The sequence below is a fragment of the Nerophis ophidion genome, linkage group LG04, assembly GCF_033978795.1.
Source record: "Nerophis ophidion isolate RoL-2023_Sa linkage group LG04, RoL_Noph_v1.0, whole genome shotgun sequence".
Classification (NCBI taxonomy): Eukaryota; Metazoa; Chordata; class Actinopteri; order Syngnathiformes; family Syngnathidae; genus Nerophis; species Nerophis ophidion.
Window position 1 is genome coordinate 48330025 of NC_084614.1, and position 19527 is coordinate 48349551.

At 40.3% G+C, this 19527-nt stretch overlaps 1 protein-coding gene across 1 annotated transcript in view; it reads right to left on the bottom strand.

Annotated features, from left to right (window-relative positions):
• The window catches only part of med13a (mediator complex subunit 13a), a 207813-nt gene that overhangs the window by 78284 nt on the left and 110002 nt on the right, over positions 1 to 19527 (bottom strand). Inside the window, exon 4 of the mRNA XM_061898202.1 lies at positions 5479 to 5624. Coding sequence (XP_061754186.1) covers positions 5479 to 5624 — 146 coding nt within the window. The remainder of the gene's footprint in view (positions 1 to 5478; positions 5625 to 19527) is intronic.

Genomic DNA, 19527 nt, shown 5'->3' on the forward strand with positions numbered 1-19527 from the left:
TGTTATGGGAACCTGCAACACATGCACAGCGAGAGAAAAAGCGAGGTTGATAGAACTTGCACACTGTGCAGAAGAACGGGGAGTGGATATTCTGGGGGTCCAAGAGCACAGGAGAGTGCACACTGATGACCCCATCCTGTACTGCAGAGAAGAGAGATGCACGTTAATTTCTGCATCTGCGTGGAGGAACGAGGCCCAGGCCGCAACAGGCGGTGTAGGGTTAATGCTGGGCCCACGGGCACGTAAGGGTCTCCGTCGGGTTTACCACCACACCGACAGGATTCTGAGCGCAGAGTTCTCAGGCAACCCAGCAACAACAGTCATAGTCGTGTACTCACCCACCAACGTGGCACCATCCGACAAGGTGGAGAAGTTCTTTGAGGACCTTGTAAGAGCGGTCCGTGGCGTCCCAGCGCACAACTTCCTGGCAATCCTTGGGGACTTCAATGCAAGGCTTGAAACAGAGGACGCACCCTTCCCTTACCACGACTCTACCAACCGCAACGGCACCTACCTCACTGCCTTCCTCATGGAACACGAGCTACTAACGGCGAATACCATCTTCCGGAAGAGAACAGGAAAGAGGTGGATCTTCCGAGACCGAGCCTCAGAAACACTACGGCAGCTAGATTACATCCTAGTGAGGAAGAAATGGAGGAACTCCATCCTGAATGCTGAGCCATACAGCACTTTTAGTTCTGTGGGCTCAGACCACAGTGTGGTCTCAATGAGAGTTCGCCTGAGCCTCAAGGTCCCCAAACCAAGTCCCAAGATCCGGTATAACTGGATTGCCTTCTCAAGTGACCCTGGCCTTCAAACCAGATACGCAGAGGAGATGAGGAGACGATTCCAGCAGCTGGACAGGGGAGCAGAGGCCAGTGGAGAATACAGGAGATTCGTCACTGCGAATGAGGAGGCGACCAGGCTGTGTGTGCCCATGATGGAGAGAGTCAGTACCTCCAGACGATCCAAACACCCAGAGATCGTAGCAGCACGAGGGATGGTGGAGGAAGCCCGCCTCAACTTTGAGTGGGAACCAACTGTGGAGAGGCGTGGCGAGCTGAATGAAGCCAAACAGTTTCTTTTCAGATGCTATGATACCATCAAAGGGGAAGAACTGATGGAGAGAGTGCAGAGGGTGCAGGCGGCGCAAGGTCAACAACAGTATGGGGAGGCCTGGAGGGTCATCAATGAGATGACGGGGCGGAAGAGGATCAAAGAGGGACAGGTGGAGGGACACAGCCCGGAGGAGAGGGTGACAACCTGGTCCAGTCACTTCAAAAGGCTGCTGGGAGAAACAGCAGACGCAGCTGAGGAAGAAGTAATACCATCAGTCCTCCCAAACCTGAACATCAACGATGGTCCCTTTACATTCGGAGAGCTCGCCAGGGCAAAAGCCACAGTAAGAGTGGGAAAAAGCGCTGGCCCGGACTGCATACCCCCAGAAGTCGTGAAGAACTGTGATCTCGATGACATCATTCTAGAGTTCTGCAACCTTGCTCTGCTGAACAATCGGCTGCCTGATATGTGGTCTCTATCAAACATTGTGCCAGTTCCCAAATCCGGAGACCTCTCGAAGCCAGACAACTACCGAGGCATCAGCCTGACCTGTATCACTGCGAAAGTCTACAACCGCATGATCCTAAACAGGGTCCGGCATGCAATCGACCCTCACCTGAGAGTAAATCAGAATAGCTTTCGAGAAGGACGAACAACTACAGCCCAGATCTTGGCACAGAGGAGATTGATTGAGAAGGTGAGGAAGGACAACCTGACTGCAGTCCTATGCTTTATAGACTTCAAAAAGGCATCTGACTCGATATATCGAGGCCCGATGGTGAAGATCATGAAGGCATACAGTATTCCTCCGAACCTACTCCGAGCAATAGAGTCCATGTACGCAGTAACAAGGGCCAGGGTGGTGACTCCAGATGGCAACAGTGAGGAGTTTGACATCCTGGCTGGAGTTATACAAGGGGATACACTAACCCCCTTCCTCTTCATCATAGTCCTTGATCATGCGCTCAGGAAGGCAGTAAATGGGTGAGAGCAGGAGCTTGGCTTCACGCTGACACCAAGGAAGTCGAGTCGACAACCGGCAGTGGTCCTGACAGACCATGACTATGCAGATGACATCAGTCTGCTCTCCAACAACGTGGAACAAGCACAAGTACTACTACACAGGGTAGAGCTACAGTGTGCCAAGGTTGGCCTTAGGCTAAATGCCAAGAAATTGAGGTCATGACCTACAACATTCCACCCGAACATCAACCTCTGGTAACAGCAGGAGGCACTGTGCTGAAAGAAGTTGAGGACTTCAATTACCTGGGCGCATGGGTCAACTAAACTGAGAAAGATCTTAAAGTGAGGAAGGCACTTGCATGGAGGGCCCTGAACGGCATTACCAATGTATGGAACTCCAACCTCCCCCGCCATATCAAACTCAGCTTCTTCTACGCGACAGTTGAGTCCATTCTCCTCTTTGGCAGCGAATGATGGACACTGAAGTCAACCCTGGAGAAGTCTCTGGATGGTTGCTACACCAGGATGCTGCGTGCAGTGCTTAACATCGACAAGAGTGCGCACGTAACCAACGGAATCCTCTACAAGGGAATAGCAAGGGAGAGCGAGAAGATTGCTGTGAGGAGAAGGAGACTTGCAGGACACTGCCAAAGACATCAGAAGCTGCCAGCCAGCAAATTGGTGCTGTGGGAACCAACACATGGGCATCGGTCAAGAGGACGTCCCACACAAACATACGTGGACGTACTCAAGAAGGAGGCAGGAGCTCAGAGTACCAAGGAACTGGCCAAATGTATGGAAAATCGGGATGACTGGAAGCAACGATGGAAGGCTCGTCTGAGGACGACCTAGAGAGAGAGAGAGATCGCTTCCTGTTAAAAAATTGCACACAACCAGTCTGTGTTTGGTAGTGCCTGTGAAGTTTAAAATTAAATTGTAAGAAGGACACGAGTGTTGCTGGCCTTGCTTTTTCTATAAGTACACTTTTAGCCATGCACCTCTTTATTTTTGTTTTATTATGTTTTTTAGAGAGTGCGTGTTTTTCCTGTATTTTGTAATACTGATACTAACAGAAATGCCTGTCTTTCACACACCCCCAAAATTTCATTGCGACCCATCAAAGGGGACCCAGTGTACTATCTCAGAAGTACTGCATTACAATCAAAATAACAACATGAAATCAGGTGTAACACGTTCAACTACATCCACAACGATGTGATCCATCAGCAGCGATAATCTGCTCAATACAACACTGGTATCATCACAGGACTTGAGAACATTCGGAGAGAGATTTTTGTATTCAAAAGGATCAGATTTTGAGATGATGTATTCGCCACATCACACTTCAAATGTTGTTTGATTCACTATATTGCAGATTTGTATTTTTATATTTGAAGCATATTCTTAATTCATAATTATTGTAAGTCTTGGTTATGTCTTATGTGTATGTATTACAGTGTAGTACGTCTTATTGTGTATTATGTTGTGGCAATCGTTTTAGGGTAAATATATCATGCTTAATTTGCTGTAAAAAATGTTTACGCACTTTATTTGTGACTCCAGCCTCATCAATAACAACTCTTCACATTGGTGAGCTTTTGCCATGAGCGATGCCAAAAAACAGTGGTACATAGCAGGACTCAATGGGAGTCAGCTCTATGCAAAGTAAAGCTAAGTGGAGATGAACTCTGTTGATGCACTACATCTTGGACATCAACAACATTTCTACATGACATTGGTGAGCATTTGACATAAGCTATGTGGAATGGCAACATCAGGAAAAATAGAACTGGACATGCAATGTTAACGACACGGCTAATGTCCGCACCTATCCTCGCTCCAGCTGTCAAGTTGACCAAGCCTGTGGTTTCATCCCAGTTCTAATTTACCCAAAGACGTTGTGGTTGTGTTGTAGTGGTCGGGTGATTATTTGGACAACAGGATCACAATCTATTCTATGTTTCTATTCCATCCATCCATCCATTTCCTACCACTTATTCCCTTCGGGGTCGCGGGGGGTGCTGGTGCATATCTCAGCTACAATTGGGTGGAAGGCGGCGTACACCCTGGACAAGTCGCCACCTCATCGCAGGGCCAACAGAGATTCTATTCATTGTATTCTATTTATTGTTAGTTCCTAATAATGTGTGCTATTCGTAACCTTATCTTTGTATATGCTATCCTATTTAAATGATTATATACATACTATTGTTTTTGTGGTACACATTAGAATAAATGTGGGACCTTGGGTACTCAATTATATTTGTTATATGACAAAAAAGTTCCTCGAATCCTTCAACAATAGTACTTTGCAATATTAGTTTAACGCAGTTAGGCCTTGAACGAGGCACGACTGTAGGTACAAGTCGATAGTACAAGCACTGAACGATAGAATATTGCTATTAATGTGAGCTGATGGAGGATGTTGTTTCACTTACTATAATTACTGACACTGAAGCTTTGTCAATTCTACTCCTTTTCGAACTTCACAAACTTGCAGTAGTTTTCGATATAGCACCTCAAACATTACAACACATTTAAAAAACAACTGACTGTATTGAGAGTTTGGAAACTTTGAAAATAAAAATCACTTGACATTGGAAGTAGAGTTCCGTATTTTTCGGATTATAAATCGCTCCGGATTATAAATTGCACAGGCCGAAAATGCATACTAAAGAAGAAAAAAAACATATATACGTCGCATTTTTGGGGGAAATTTATTTGATAAAATCCAACACCAAGAATAGACATTTGAAAGGAAATTTAAAATAAATAAAGAATAGTGAACAACAGGCTGAATAAGTGTATGTTATATAACGCATAAATAACCAACTGAGAACGCGCCTGGTATGTTAACCTAACATATTATGGTAAGAGTCATTCAAATAACTATAACATTAAGAACATGCTATACGTTTACCAAACAATCTGTCACTCCTAATCGATAAATCCAATGAAATATTCTTCCTCGATGTCGCTTCCAAACAACTCTGCCAACTCCAAAGGTATGCGCCGCTTCCTCTTGTCATTTTCTGCTGCATATTTCACTACGACCAGGTTGTAATCTGCAGTACATGATCTCCTTTTCGGTGCCATTTTTGTTCAGCCCTTCTCAGTTTTTATAAGTTACCGCCAACGATGAAATGATCCATTTTAATAGCTACGGCAGTAGCATATAGCAGTTAGCATTCCATGACCCACAATGCGCTTGTGCCATGACTCTCTCCCGCCAAATTCTTATTGGTTGACGTGTGTGTGACGATTGCTGACATTTTTTTCGTCTCGTCCGCAAATGAGATGAATAAAATTATTAAATATTTTACGGTACTGTGTTAAAAATTTCACACATAAGTCGCTCCAGAGTATATGTCGCACCCCCGGCTAAACTATGAAAAAAACTGTGATTTATAATCCGAAATATATGGTATATCAGTTTGTAAATTAGCCTCAACCCACCTTGGAAGTGGCTAGACGCCTGCTGAGCCAGACTGAGATGCTCCTCAGTCAGAAGGTAGACGGGCAGGTGCTGGTTGATCTCCACGCTGGTGCAGACGTGACTCTCGCCATGAAGGAAGAATGTGAAGGCACAAGACAGGTGCTCGCTGCAATAACAAGCAGGAAATTATCTTTACAGTCGCGATCTATAGTTTACATACACTTGTAAAGAATGTAAGGTCATGACAGTCTTGATTTTACAATAATTTCTACAATTCATATTTTTTGTGATAAAGTGATTGGTCACAAAAAACATTTATGAAGTTTGGTTCTTTTATGAATGTATTATGAATCTACTGAAAATGTGACCAAATATGCTGGGTCAAAAGTATACATACAGCAATGTTAATAATCAGTTACATGTCCCTTGACAAGTTTCAGTGCAATAAGGCGCTTTTGGTAGCCATCCACAAGCTTCTGGCAAGCTTCTGGTTGAATTTTTGACCACTCTTCTTGACAAAATTGGTGCAGTTCAGCTAAATGTGTTGGTTGTCTGACATGGACTTGTTTCTTCAGCATTGTCCACACATTTAAGTCAGGACTTTGGGAAGGCCCTTCTTAAACCTTAATTTTAGCCTGATTTAGCAATTCCTTTCGACTTTGGACGTGAGTTTGGGGTCATTGTCCTGTTGCAACACCCAACTGCGACCAAGACTCAAACCTCCGGGCTGATGATTACAGGTTGTCCTGAAAAATTTAGAGGTAATCCTCCTTTTTCATTGTTCCATTTAAAGCACCAGTTCCATTGGCAGCAAAACAGGCCCAAAACATAATACTACCACCTCCATGCTTGACGGTAAGAATGGTGTTCCTGGGATTAAAGGACTCACCTTTTCTCCTCCAAACATATTGCTGGGTATTGTGGCCAAACAGCTTGATTTTTGTTTCATCTGACCACAGAACTTTCCTCCACAAGGTCTTATCTTTGTCTATGTGATGTCAACAAGCTATAGCAAGGAATTTAGGGATTTCACCATCTATGGTCCGCAATATCATCAAAAGGTTTAGAGAATCTGGAGAAATCACTGCACGTAACCTTCGATTCCTCACTGCATCAAAAACCGACATTAGTGTGTAAAGGATATTACCACATGGGTTCAGGAATACTTCAGAAAAACACTGTTAGTAACTACAGTTTGTCGCTACATTTGTAAGTGCAAGTTAAAACTGTACTATGCAAAGCGGAATCTATTTATCAACAACACCCAGAAACGTCGGCAGCTCTGCTGGTCCCGAGCTCATCTAAGATGGACTGATGCAAAGTGGAAAAGTGTTCAGTGGTCTGATGAGTCCACATGTGAAAATATTTTTGGAAACTGTGGACATGTCCTTCGGACCAAAGAATAAATAAATAAATAAATAAAAAATAAAAATATTCAGTTTAAGCCTGGGCCACTAGAGAGGGGGTCCAGACTGAGGCCAAAGAAAAAAAAAACACAAACCAGTAGCACACAAACATGTGTGTAAGAGGGAAATATCAAACATTAAAGAACATACCGGACATTGAAGACATTAAAAGAGCAGAGCTAATGCAACCAGCCACTTCTACATACAGCTACAAAAGTAGAACAACAAAAAAAATAAAAATAATTAACCAATAATATATATTGCACACACACAATTGCACTATGCACAGAAAAGCAACCAAACAAAAAGATAATTTCAACACCCATATACACTGTGGTGGCCTCTGTGGTGTTCCATGCCATCGTCTGCTGGGGTGGGGGGCATGGCCAGAGACAGGAGTAGACCCAACAAAGCAACCAAGAGAGCCGACTCAAACCTCGGCCGGCCACTAACTCTCGGCCAGTATCCAGTCAGGATGGATGAGCGAGGATGCATCTAAGGCAGGGGTAGGGAACCTATGGCTCTAGAGCCAGATGCGGCTCTTTTGATGACTGCATCTGGCTCACAGATAAATCTTAGCTGACATTGCTTAACACATTAAGTTAAATAATAATTCTGCTGGTAATCAAAGTGTTAAAAATAACGTTCAAATTATAAAACATTCTCATGCATTTTAATCTAGCCATCCGGTTTCTATCGCACCTGCTCAAGATGTCGCATTAATGGTAAGAAGTATTACATTTATTATTGGTTAACTATTAGAGTAATAATGTTATTAAAAAGAATACATTTTGAACTATTTGACTTTCATGACTCTCTAAGCCAAAAAGGTTCTCGAGGCCGAGGTGTCCGATACCTGCTCATTCAGCCAAAATAAAAGTGAAACGTGTCCGTCCCGGCGCTCAGCGCTAGCTCCACGGTCCTATCTCTTAATCCGCATCTCCTCCAGTCTCTCCAAACGAACTCAGGTGTGGCAGAGAAATTACCGATTAGCATAATCGAGATGTTGTACGATTATTTAACAAGATTTTTTATGTGGGGCTCACGACAATATCCTATTTGAATAGTTATTTTCTAATTTTTAACACTTTTAAACTACAAGAAAAATACAGTTATTTAATGCTAAAATTGAGATCAGTCAATGACTATAAATAAATAAATAGCTTTTATCCATCCATCCATTCATTTTCTTCCGCTTATCTGAGGTCGGGTCGTGGGGGCAGCAGCCCATGCAGGGACGCCAAAACTTTCCTCTGCCAAGCCACTTCGTCCAGTTCTTCCCAGGGGATCCCGAGGCGTTCCCAGGCCAGCCAGGAGACATAGTCTTCCCAACGTGTCTTGGGTCTTCCCCGTGGCCTCCTACCGGTCGGACGTGCCCTAAACACCTCCCTAGCGAGGCGTTCGGGTGGCATTCTGACCGGATGCCCGAACCACCTTATCTGGCTCCTCTCAATGTGGAGGAGCAGCGGCTTTACTTTGAGTTCCCCCTGAATGGCAGAGCTTCTCACCCTATCTCTAAGAGAGAGCCCCGCCACCCGGCGGAGGAAACGCTTGTACCCGTGATCGTGTCCTTTCGGTCACAACCCAAAGCTCATGAACATAGTTGAGGATGGGAACATAGATTGACTGGTAAATTGAGAGCTTTGCCTTTCGGCTCAGCTCCTTCTTAATCACAACGGATCGATACAGCGTCCGCATTACTGAAGACGCCACACTGATCCGCCAGTCGATCTCACAATCCACTCTTCCCTCACTCGTGAACAAGATTCCTAGGTACTTGAACTCCTCCACTTGGGCCAGGGTCTTCTCCCCAACCCGGAGATGGCACTCAACCCTTTTCCGGGCGAGAACCATTGACACGGACTTGGAGGTGCTGATTCTCATCCCAGTCGCTTGACACTCGGCTGCGAACCAATCCAGTGAGAGCTGAAGAATCTGGCCAGATGAGGCCATCAGGACCACATCATCTGCAAAAAGCAGAGACCTAATCCTGCTGCCACCTAACCGGATGCCCTCAACGCCTTGACTGCGCCTAGAAATTCTGTCCATAAAAGTTATGAACAGAGTTGGTGAAAAAGGGCAGCCTTGGCAGAGTCCAACCCTCACTGGAAACGTATCCGACTTACTGCCGGCAATGCGCACCAAGCTCTGACACTGATCGTACAGGGAGCAGACAGCAACAATCAGACAGTCCGATATAAATAGCTTTTAATGCAAGGGAAATGTCTAGAAATACCATTTTAAATCTTGGCAAGTGGCAATATAGAAGTGAGAAGAATGCAGATTAACCATGATGAGAACTTGGTATTTATTTAGTATTTTATCAAAACAAAACTTACGACAGTGTTTTACTAAATATACTGTAACTTTTTAAATGGATAAGAAAACAGCTAGTGGATTACAGTCAAGAAAGGAATGTTTTTAGTTATGGAGATTGGTTGGCAAAGTTGAGTCTTGAAAAAAAGCTGAAAGTGCGCACAAGCAAGCGTGTGAATGTATCTGTCAATGGTTTGTCAAACAACGACACGTCTTTTGGACAATTAGATCAGATACAAACCGTACTGCTTATTAATCGGATTACGACATTGCCTGCCTGCACCAGTGTGACCTCAACAGCTCGCAACAAAAGTGGCGTAAGGAGTCATTGAGCAAGAGCCAGGCGCAGAAAAAGAGCAGGAACAAAGAAAAATGCAAGATATTGTCTGCATGTTTTTCTCTTGCATTCAGCCTCATTTTGTGTGACATACAAACACACGCAGAGACAGAGACGACACAAGTGACGGATGGTCGAATAAAAGTGAACACATTGAGCTTGGAAGTGGATCAAAGAGGGAAGTCTCCTCAGAGGATTTGATTAAGCAAATAGCAGTCTTCTCCCCCTGACTCACTTATTGCACAGCTCCTCTGCAGAGGATTAGGAAGAGGAGCAGATAAGAAAGAGCGGTGCACTTCAAATAAGGTCATAACGACTACGTAGTGGGGAGATGACTGACACTCCTTCTTCCTGGGCTGCAGAGCCTCACCATTCCTTTTGAAAAGCCAGAACATTAAGTGATGCTCATTAGAGGATTCATGATATTCATAAGCATTAAAGTGAGTCATAGATAGAGCTGCACATTAACAGCAGTATTCCACATCTACACTACAATAAATACAATATTTCAGAGTTTAATTTTAAATATATTCGACATTTATATAAATATATATATATACATATATATATATATATATATATATATATATATATATATATATATATATATATATATATATATATATTATGGTGCGAATCTTTGGGTGTCCCACGATTCGATTCAATATCGATTATTGGGGTCGTGATTCGATAATATATCGATTTTTTCGATTCAACGCGATTCTCGATTCAAAAATTATATTTTTCCGATTCAAAAGGATTCTGTATTCATTCAATACATAGGATTTCAGCAGGATCTTCACCAGTCTGCTAACATGCTAGCAGAATAGTATTTTTTTTTTTTTAAAAGCTTTTATAAATTATAAAGGACAATGTTTTATCAACTGATTGCAATAATGTTAATTTGTTTTAACTATTAAACGGACCAAAAATATGACTTATGTCAGTGTGTTGTCAAGCTTATGAGATGCGATGCAAGTGTAAGCCACTGTGACACTATTGTTCTTTTTTTTTATAAATGTCTAATGATAATGTAAATGAGGGACTTTTTAATCACTGCTATGCTGAAATTATAATTAATATTAATATTGTTGTTGATAAAATTCATTTTTGTTTCGCTACTTTTGGTTTGTTCAGTGTCGTGTTTGTGTCTTCACTCAATTGCTTTGTTTTTTGCAGTTCTGATTGTTGCTGGGTCAGGTTTGGTTTTGGAATGGATTGCATTGTTATGGTATTGCTGTGTAGTTGTTTGTTGGATTGATATAAAAAATAAATTATTTTTTTTGAAAAATCGATTTAAAAAAAAAAAAAGAGAATCGAGTCTGAATCGCACAACGTATTCGATTCGAATCGATTTTTTCTCACACCCCTTTTTTTTTTGTCCTGTCCAGCTTCTCAGGCAAATCATATAGTTGATGTAGATGCCCATATCGGCTGTTCAGATTTACTTTACAAAAGAGAACACCCCTAATATATATATATATATATATATATATATATATATATATATATATATATGTAGTAGGGTTGTCAAACGATTAAAATATTTAATTGTGATTAATCGCATTGTTCAAAGTTAGCTCAAAATGATTGCAGCTATGTATAATAGGGGTACCTTAGACGGATAATTTTCAGGTTTTAAAACCATGAACGGGCAATTAATTTGTTTTGACGAAATGTGTATTAAATATTGTGCTTTTTTTAAACAGCTCAACACAAAAAGGACAAAAATTGCTGACTGTGTGTTGGTGTCTTGCCAGGTTTTGTATTTTGTAGAAATGCAAAATGTGTATTCCTGCTTTAAGAGGACATGCATTTGGAGGAGGAGCTAAACTTCCATGTTCAGATACCAGTTTGACACATAAATAAGACAAAATATGGATTGTTATGATCTCGCTTTGATTGTCAAAGATGTTTGGTAATATCCACCCATCCATTTTGTACCACTGGTCCCTTTTGGGGAAGCGGGGAGCTGGAGCCTATCCCAACTGTAATCTGTGATATTTATACCTGAATAAATGATTCTGATATTCTGTACATTAAATGTTGTTGTACAAGTTAATGGTTTTCATATTACTGCATGGCAATGTTTTAACCTTCTCGATTAATTAAGATAATGTAATGTTCATCCTGCTAATTACTTTCTAATTGAGGACCCGACCAGTAATAATTATTTTTATCGGGACAACCCTAATAAAAAACGATTACATATATTTTAATTTATTTCAATGAAGAACATTGATTTAAAACAGTTATTTTAGATTATGGGACCATAAACTCATAAAAAAGGCACTATTTATTTTCCTAACTTGTCCTGACTGTCTACTAGATCAAATTATATATGTTTGAATTTCCTTTTTGGCAACATTTTCTTTTGTTTTTAGGTTTCATCAGTTTAAGCTTATAGACTTTTGTTTGTCAAATCTAGACTTAGATTGGTCAGTTGTAGACTTAGATTGGTCAGTTGTAGACTTAGATTGGTCAGCTCTCATCTAGCGAGTTGGAGGGTGTGCCTGGGCAAGGTATGGTTTTGTCCCATCGTAGAGCGAAAAACAACTGTTGAAATGCAAACAAGCATTTCAACAGAGTAACTTACCCTGGCAAGCATTTAAGTTTTGTGTGGCAGAACAATCACAGTGGATCGACCACTAACCGCCCAAATAGTCGGATCCAATAATGTTAGCATTCCGTTCAGTTGTAAACAAATGGCACAAGGAAGATCTCTGACCAGAATATGTCTAACACCTGTTATTTGTTGGGAGACTAAATTGAGGAGTCTTTTCGGAATGGTAGAAAGGACAGTGTTGTATGTTGGAGACATGTGGTGTCGCAGACCTCCTCTTTTCAAGGATAGTTTTTCAACCTTGACATAGATGGCTTCCCTCACTCCTCTTTTGTACAATCCGTCCTTCCTGTCCAGAGTCTGTATATTTTTTCCTCAAAGGAGTGCTGTTTCTACTTGAGGTGCAGGTAGACAGCTGAGTCTTGGCCTGAAAAGTTTGCCAGTCTATTACTTTTGTAGGTGTGTGGTGTCCGGTCTTTAGAATTCAGTCGTCTCTGGCTCAGGTTGTTGCCTGGTTTGAAGTGAACCTGGATGCTTTATTGGTTGAAAATTATTCTGCGTTCCTCAGAAAGACCTGATACATATGGAATGACAAAGTTTTGCACCTGTCACCTTTTTCCTCCTTATCCACTCTTGTTTCTTCTGGAACTGGATGCACTTTTCACAAACAACCAGCTGGTGAAACCACAGGTTTTGAGGGCTTGCCTCAAATGCTTATGCTCTTTCTATTTGGCTTGTGTGCTAATATTAACATTATCAGCTCTGTGCTGTAGGGTTCTGATAATGCCCAGTTTGTGTGCCAGTCGGTGGTGTGAGTCAAACAGTAGGTACTGATAAGTATGTGTGGATTTTCGGTAAACCCTAAAAAAAATTCCCTGTTTTCTCCAATGTGGACATCACAGTCCAAAAAATCCAACTCGCTGTCTTTAACATCATCATTTGCATACAACTGAATAGAATGCTAACGTGGGGGATTCCGACTATTTTCGGTGGTTGGTGGTCGAACCACAACGATCATTCTGCCACACAAAACATCAATAATAATGAGTGGAAATTACACTTCGACTGTCATTGGCACTGAGTGTAGGATTGCTTGTTTACATCTCAACAGTAGTTTGTCCAACTACAATGACTCAAAACCATCCTTGCCCAGGCAAACCCTCCTGGTTTTGGAGTATTTGGGGTTTTGGCACCAGCCGCTGGACTAGATACTGTACTGATGACGCATACTCGGATGAGCGGCGAAACGTCTTCTAAGACAAACCAAACAGTCCAGTTGCAATCGATTGAACGCCCTGAGATTCCAATAAGCTGAATGAATGAGAACATCCATAGACAAGTGAGAGATCTAAGAAAGCAGAATGAGAGCCAGACAACAATGGAAAGATGTGACATTATGTTCTGCAGACCGAAGCAAAAACGCAGCCAAAAGCTTTCCTCTCACCAGCGCAGAATACCTGACACAACACGTTCACATGTCTCTGCATGCGAAAAGAGCTTTAGGGACCGGGCTGCCATCTTTGGCACAGCCAGCAAAGGTGCAAACACAATCCACACATTTTAATTCCTGGCATCAGACACACTGCTGGCGACAGCGCATGATTAAGAACCACGTTACTACCTGTGGACTAAATGAGTTCCTAGAAGCTAAGCATATTTAACATGTGACGATAATGCTGGAGAGCTGCATGCACAGTCACAGCTGAGTAAAGAGAGGTCACATGCTGTCAGTTGTGAGGTAAGCCAAAAGCACCAAAACAACAACACGCGTATATTTTTTTTACCCCGATGTCACTCACGCACACATAAAGGGACTTAGAAAGGCAATTCCTGCAAATACTTCACCCGAAGCCCATGATATCTGTGTATGTGAGTGTTTGTGTACGTGTGTGTTTACCAGCACATTAGAGTTGAACAAACATTCTCCAAACAACACAAGCAAGGATGTAAGCAACACATACTCAAAAATAATTTTATATAAAATGTAATAATGTAAATGGAAAAAAAGAAGCTGGTGAGCTGTATGTAAAGAGTACAACATGTTTGTTGTTTTTATATACTGAAGAAAATGCAGTGGAACATGTTTATGTTGACAGCCCTCACACTGACTGATTAACGTAACATTGGTGGTTGTCGAAATAATTTAAATCAAAAGTAAAAATATTAGGGGTGTAAAGGTACACAAAAATTACGGTTCGGTTCATTTTCGGTACAGTAAGAACACAAAAAAATATACTTTTTATGGTTATTTATTTACCAAATATTTTTTGGGGTGGAATATTCGATATTAAGTAATCGGGACCTTGGATAGGTCAATTATTCATAATAACATTGATTTTGATTCAATATTATGTTTTGAGCAATGACAGTTTGAAAGAAAAAAAAACAGCTTTGTTTTATTAGTCAACATTGCAACTTTTTCTAAATTACATTTAACCTTCAAGATTTTTTATTTCACTTTTGTTATGTTTCTGTTTATTTTAATAGTAATTTTAGAATGTGCCGTGGGCCTTCAAAACATTAGCTGTGGGCCGCAAATGTCCTCCGGGGCACAATTTTGTGACCCTTGCTATAGATAATAAAAAAAAATTATCTGATAAATCAATGGATAAAAAGCAGAGACTAGAGACGCATGCGGGTTTATCATAACTCTCGCTCTCTGCCCCTCCCTCACGAATGCCGCTGTTGCGGGCACAATTTCTTTTGTTTTAACCCCTTCTTAACCCTAAACATACATTGTTAATACACGCAACCATAACTCAAAATGTCGGACATTTGAGGCATTTAAGAAACTTTGCTCTGACAGCCACGCAAACCAGGACATGTCCGGTGAAAAGAGGATGTATGGTCAGTCTATCCATGCCCGATCGCTGCTAGCACCGGACATGTCCTCTCTTGCTAGCATGTTAGCAGCGACCGGGCTAGGATAGACTGACCTTACGTCCTCTTTTCACCGGATATGTCCTCTTTTGCGGGGCTGTCAGGGCAAAGTTTCTTAAATGCCTCAAATGTCTGGCATTTTCAGTATTGTTTACGCTACTTAATATGTCCGTGTGGAAACTCGTTCGGTACACCTCCACACCGAACTGAAACCCCCGTATCGAAACGGTTTAATACAAATACACGTACCGTAACACCCCTAGAAACTATCCATTGTCAGTGACTTTGTATAAAGACATAAGGAGAATTTTTGATAACGAAGCATTTGTGTTGACATGGTTTTCCTCCGTGTATGTACTGTATAAATTTATGAAGATTATTCTATTTTTAATATATTTTATACTTTTAGTTTGGTTGGTTGTTTTGGCTACAGGGACAAAGCTTTCACACAAGCACAAATTGTTGTTCTGGTGGCTGAATGCCATATGTACAGTGCAGTGGTAGAATCCATGTTTATACTGTTATTTTGAAGCTTACTTTGCATTAATTAGGAGAAGTGGTTTAGTAGTAGACAGTTGTTATGTTGCTGTTTTTGTTTCACACCGTTTGAATTACACAATGTCGGCTCAGGTGGGTTTTTGTCATAAGAAGAAAAAGTTTGGTCCAAATTGACGGGTTATCGACATAAACGACAAAGCTATACTAAAAGTTTGCATGTCCTACAACATGTGCAAACTTGATAGCACATGCAAAACTGATCTGCTAAGCTTGTGAGCTGAGGATTGTGTCTCTTAACTGGGCAAAATATAGAACAATCTATTTAGTGTGTCGGTCTTCATAAAAAGGCAGAATATATGCTGATCATCAGAACACCCACAATACTGGGGGGAGAAAATGCTAGTGTACTTATTCAGCACACACAGTGTGATTCATCAAGACTAAAACTGTTTGCAGCTGCTGTTTTGGGTCTTTATTTAGTATCTCTAGAAAGGACTTGCAAACTGACAGTTGCACACAATTTGCTGTGAGAAAAGAAGTGATTGTGCTGTAGCTTCATCCTAGATATGTTTGTCTACATAAATGGACTATCTAATATACAAATATTAGACATATTGTCTATTCAGCAATATCAATTTATAATTTTATAGTTCTGTATGACCTAAGGGGCTTTAGAGTAAAGAGTTAGTAGAAAGAAAAAAAAAAGACAACAATGCATTTTAAGTGATCCAGAATAAGTATGACACCAACATTCATTAATTTTTCATTTCTTTTTTGTATGTTTTGTTGTAAACAATCAATTTGATGCCTCCAGTACTCATTTGATTGATTCTTATAGAATCATAAGCATATTTCAACTCTATTGCTGCTTCAGCTGCACTTTAAAAACAGTTTTAACTGTACAGAGTGAAAAAGGTCCTATGGTAAGGTTTTTATTTCGCAACAATTGAAATAAAGTAGATTTGGATACAAACAGTATATATTTGTGTGACTATAATGCCATTTGATGGTGTGTTGAAGCATTTTAACATCTATTGACAGAAAGTACGTGGCTTTATTGTCATTGCAAAAAGAACATTACAACTCGATTGTTCAATATACTGTCTGGGTAATCTAAAAAATGGATAGCTGTTACAATTAACAAATCAATCAACCGATAATTTACTGCTGCAAAGCTCAAAGATGTTAAGGTGTAGTAAGGGTTGCCCATGTTATGTAGTATATTTGTCAAGTGATGGATGTGCAACAAGTCATTCAAATGTGATACAGCTCACAACATAAGCATGCTTTTTATTCTATGTTTTTATATGCTGACACCTCAGTTTGAAATATCGATGATAATAATATATAAAACACACAAAAGAAAAAGAGAAACAGATGATTAAAGTTAAAATCCCAATGATAGTCACACAGACACACTAGTTGTGGTAAAATTATCCTCTGCATTTGACCCATCCTCATGTTCACCCCCTGGGAAATGAACGGAGCAGTGAGCAGCAGCATTGGCCGCGCTCGGGAATCATTTGGTGATTTAACCCCCAATTCCAACCCTTGATGCTGATTGCCAAGCAGGGTGGCAATGGGTCCCATTTTTATAGTCCATGGTATTACTCGGCCTGGGTTTGAACTCACGACCTTCCAGTCTCAGGGCGGACACTCTAACCACAAGGCCACTGAGCGGGTAATCATGATCATGATCTGGCAGCAGCCTCGCTCCTTTGGTTGCAGTGCCTGGTTTCTGGGTCATGTGGCGAAGCCACCTGTGCACACACCTGACATTCATTCCCTCCTGACTACTTAATTCCGCAGTCCATTCACTCGGTGCCAGTAGATTCTTGATAGTTCACCTTTCCAATAGTGTACATCTCCTCTGCTTTGGCTCCACTCATGCTTCCTGTTCCCTGTGGCTCTGTCCCGACGTTGTCATGTACTGTTAAGTGTTACTTTTCTACACCTTCTGTGTGCGATTTCTGTTTCTCCACGTCTTAAGTGTTTAGCCTGTTTAACTGTTTCAGGCTTATTAGACCTTGTTTATCTGTTCAAGCTGCACAAGTTTACATGCACGCAACGATTTTATCCCATTAATCTTATTGTGCCATGGTCTGGGGACAGGCCACGAAATGTGTAGCGGAGTCTCTGTTGTCATTATATAAACAAACACTAAAGAGTTATTGTGCAGAAATATGGGGAAACAACTACAAATGTGCGCTACATTCATTAACTGTGCTACAAAAAAGATCAATTAGAATATTACATAATGTTTGATACAGAAAACATACAAACCCTTTATTTATTGAGTCAAAATTATTAAAGCTCGATGATTTGGTAAAATTGCAGCTAAAATGATGTACAAAGCAAATACTACCTACTACCAAAGAATGTACAACAATAATTCTCAACTAAAGAGGAGAAATATAACCTTAGAGGAAAATCTAATTTAAAACATTAGTATGCACGTACGACACTTAAAACCTTTAGCATATCAGTGTGTGTAATTCAATTATGGAATGGGTTAATAAGTAAAGAAGTTAAAAATGTACTGATATGATCCAGTTTAAGAGGCTGTTCAAATTAATAGTGCTTACAAAGTACAAAGAAGAAGAATTATGAGAAACACTTTCAACCTTATTGAAAATAAGATATTCTTCATCTCAGTATGTTAATAATGACTGAATTAATTAAGTACATATTACAAAACTGTTGTGTTACTCATTCACATATGTCATTTTGCTATGTTGCTGTAAAGAAGGTCAGTGAATGAATGTATATTTGTGAACGTTCTGACGTGGAAAAAGGGTAGGATTAAATAAGCTTTGCTTCTTCCTACTCCTTTTCGGACATGATGTATTGTGAAATGGTATGAAATTGCCTGATGTATAATGCTTTAGGTATGTCATGTTCGAAATAAACTAAAAAAGAAAGAAAGAAGAAGAAGATATTTAACCAAAAACCAACAAAGCATCATTACTGCCAAATTACCCCAAAATATAACATGATTAGTTTTGATAATTTTATACATTTCTAATTTTTAAAAGCAATTTTTAAATGTTTTAATGGATTAGCCCCTGATATGATGTGTAAAGAAATACAAAAATACAGCAGTGAAGGTGTGCAGACTCGAGCTGCAGTCGGTAGTGGCTGTCGAGTGGAAAGGTGCCGGACGACTCAGGGTCAGTCTGTGTTCTCAGTGAAGGCCTCACATCAGTGGAACTCTTTGCCACTAGAGTTAAAGTCACAGTCGGACATTAAACTTTTCTTCACAAAACTAAATAAATGGCTTAAGGAAAATCAGTGTGAGCAATAGAACTGGATGGACAAATAGGGCCAATTATTTATTTATTTATTTTGTACTTATTTTGTCTCAGTGTTTTTGTAAGTGTTTTTCACTATTCTTTAAAAGCCTAACCTGGGACGAGGGTTGCAAATTAGCCTGTGGCTAGAAGTCTTATGTACTTTGACATTGGTTACCTATGATAGATAGATAGATAGATAGATAGATAGATAGATGGATGGATAGATAGATAGATAGATAGATAGATAGATAGATAGATAGATAGATAGATAGATAGATAGATAGATAGATAGATAGATAGATAGATAGATAGATAGATAGATAGATAGATAGATAGATAGATAGATAGATAGATAGATAGATAGATAGATAGATAGATAGATAGATAGATAGTACTTTATTGATTCCTTCAGGAGAGCTCCTTCTGGAAAATTGAAATTCCAGCAGCAGTGTACAGAGTTGAGATCAATTTAAAAAGTAAATAATGGGGGTATAAATGGAAACAAAATAGAAAAATATTACAATAAGAATAAAAAATAAAAAGCAACAATGGGAATAAAAATATAACAATAACATAAGAATATAACAAGAGAAACTAGGCAGTAGTGACCACAATGTTTTATTGTAGCGTCCCTCTTGCCGTAGATAGCTTTCATTATCAATACCGAAGCACCCCGATGTGTAACTACGATAGAAAAATAATTAAATGGTAATTTGCATGGAGGCCCCCACTATCAATGATTAACTGGTGTTCTACCTTTAGGGTACGCAAAGCGC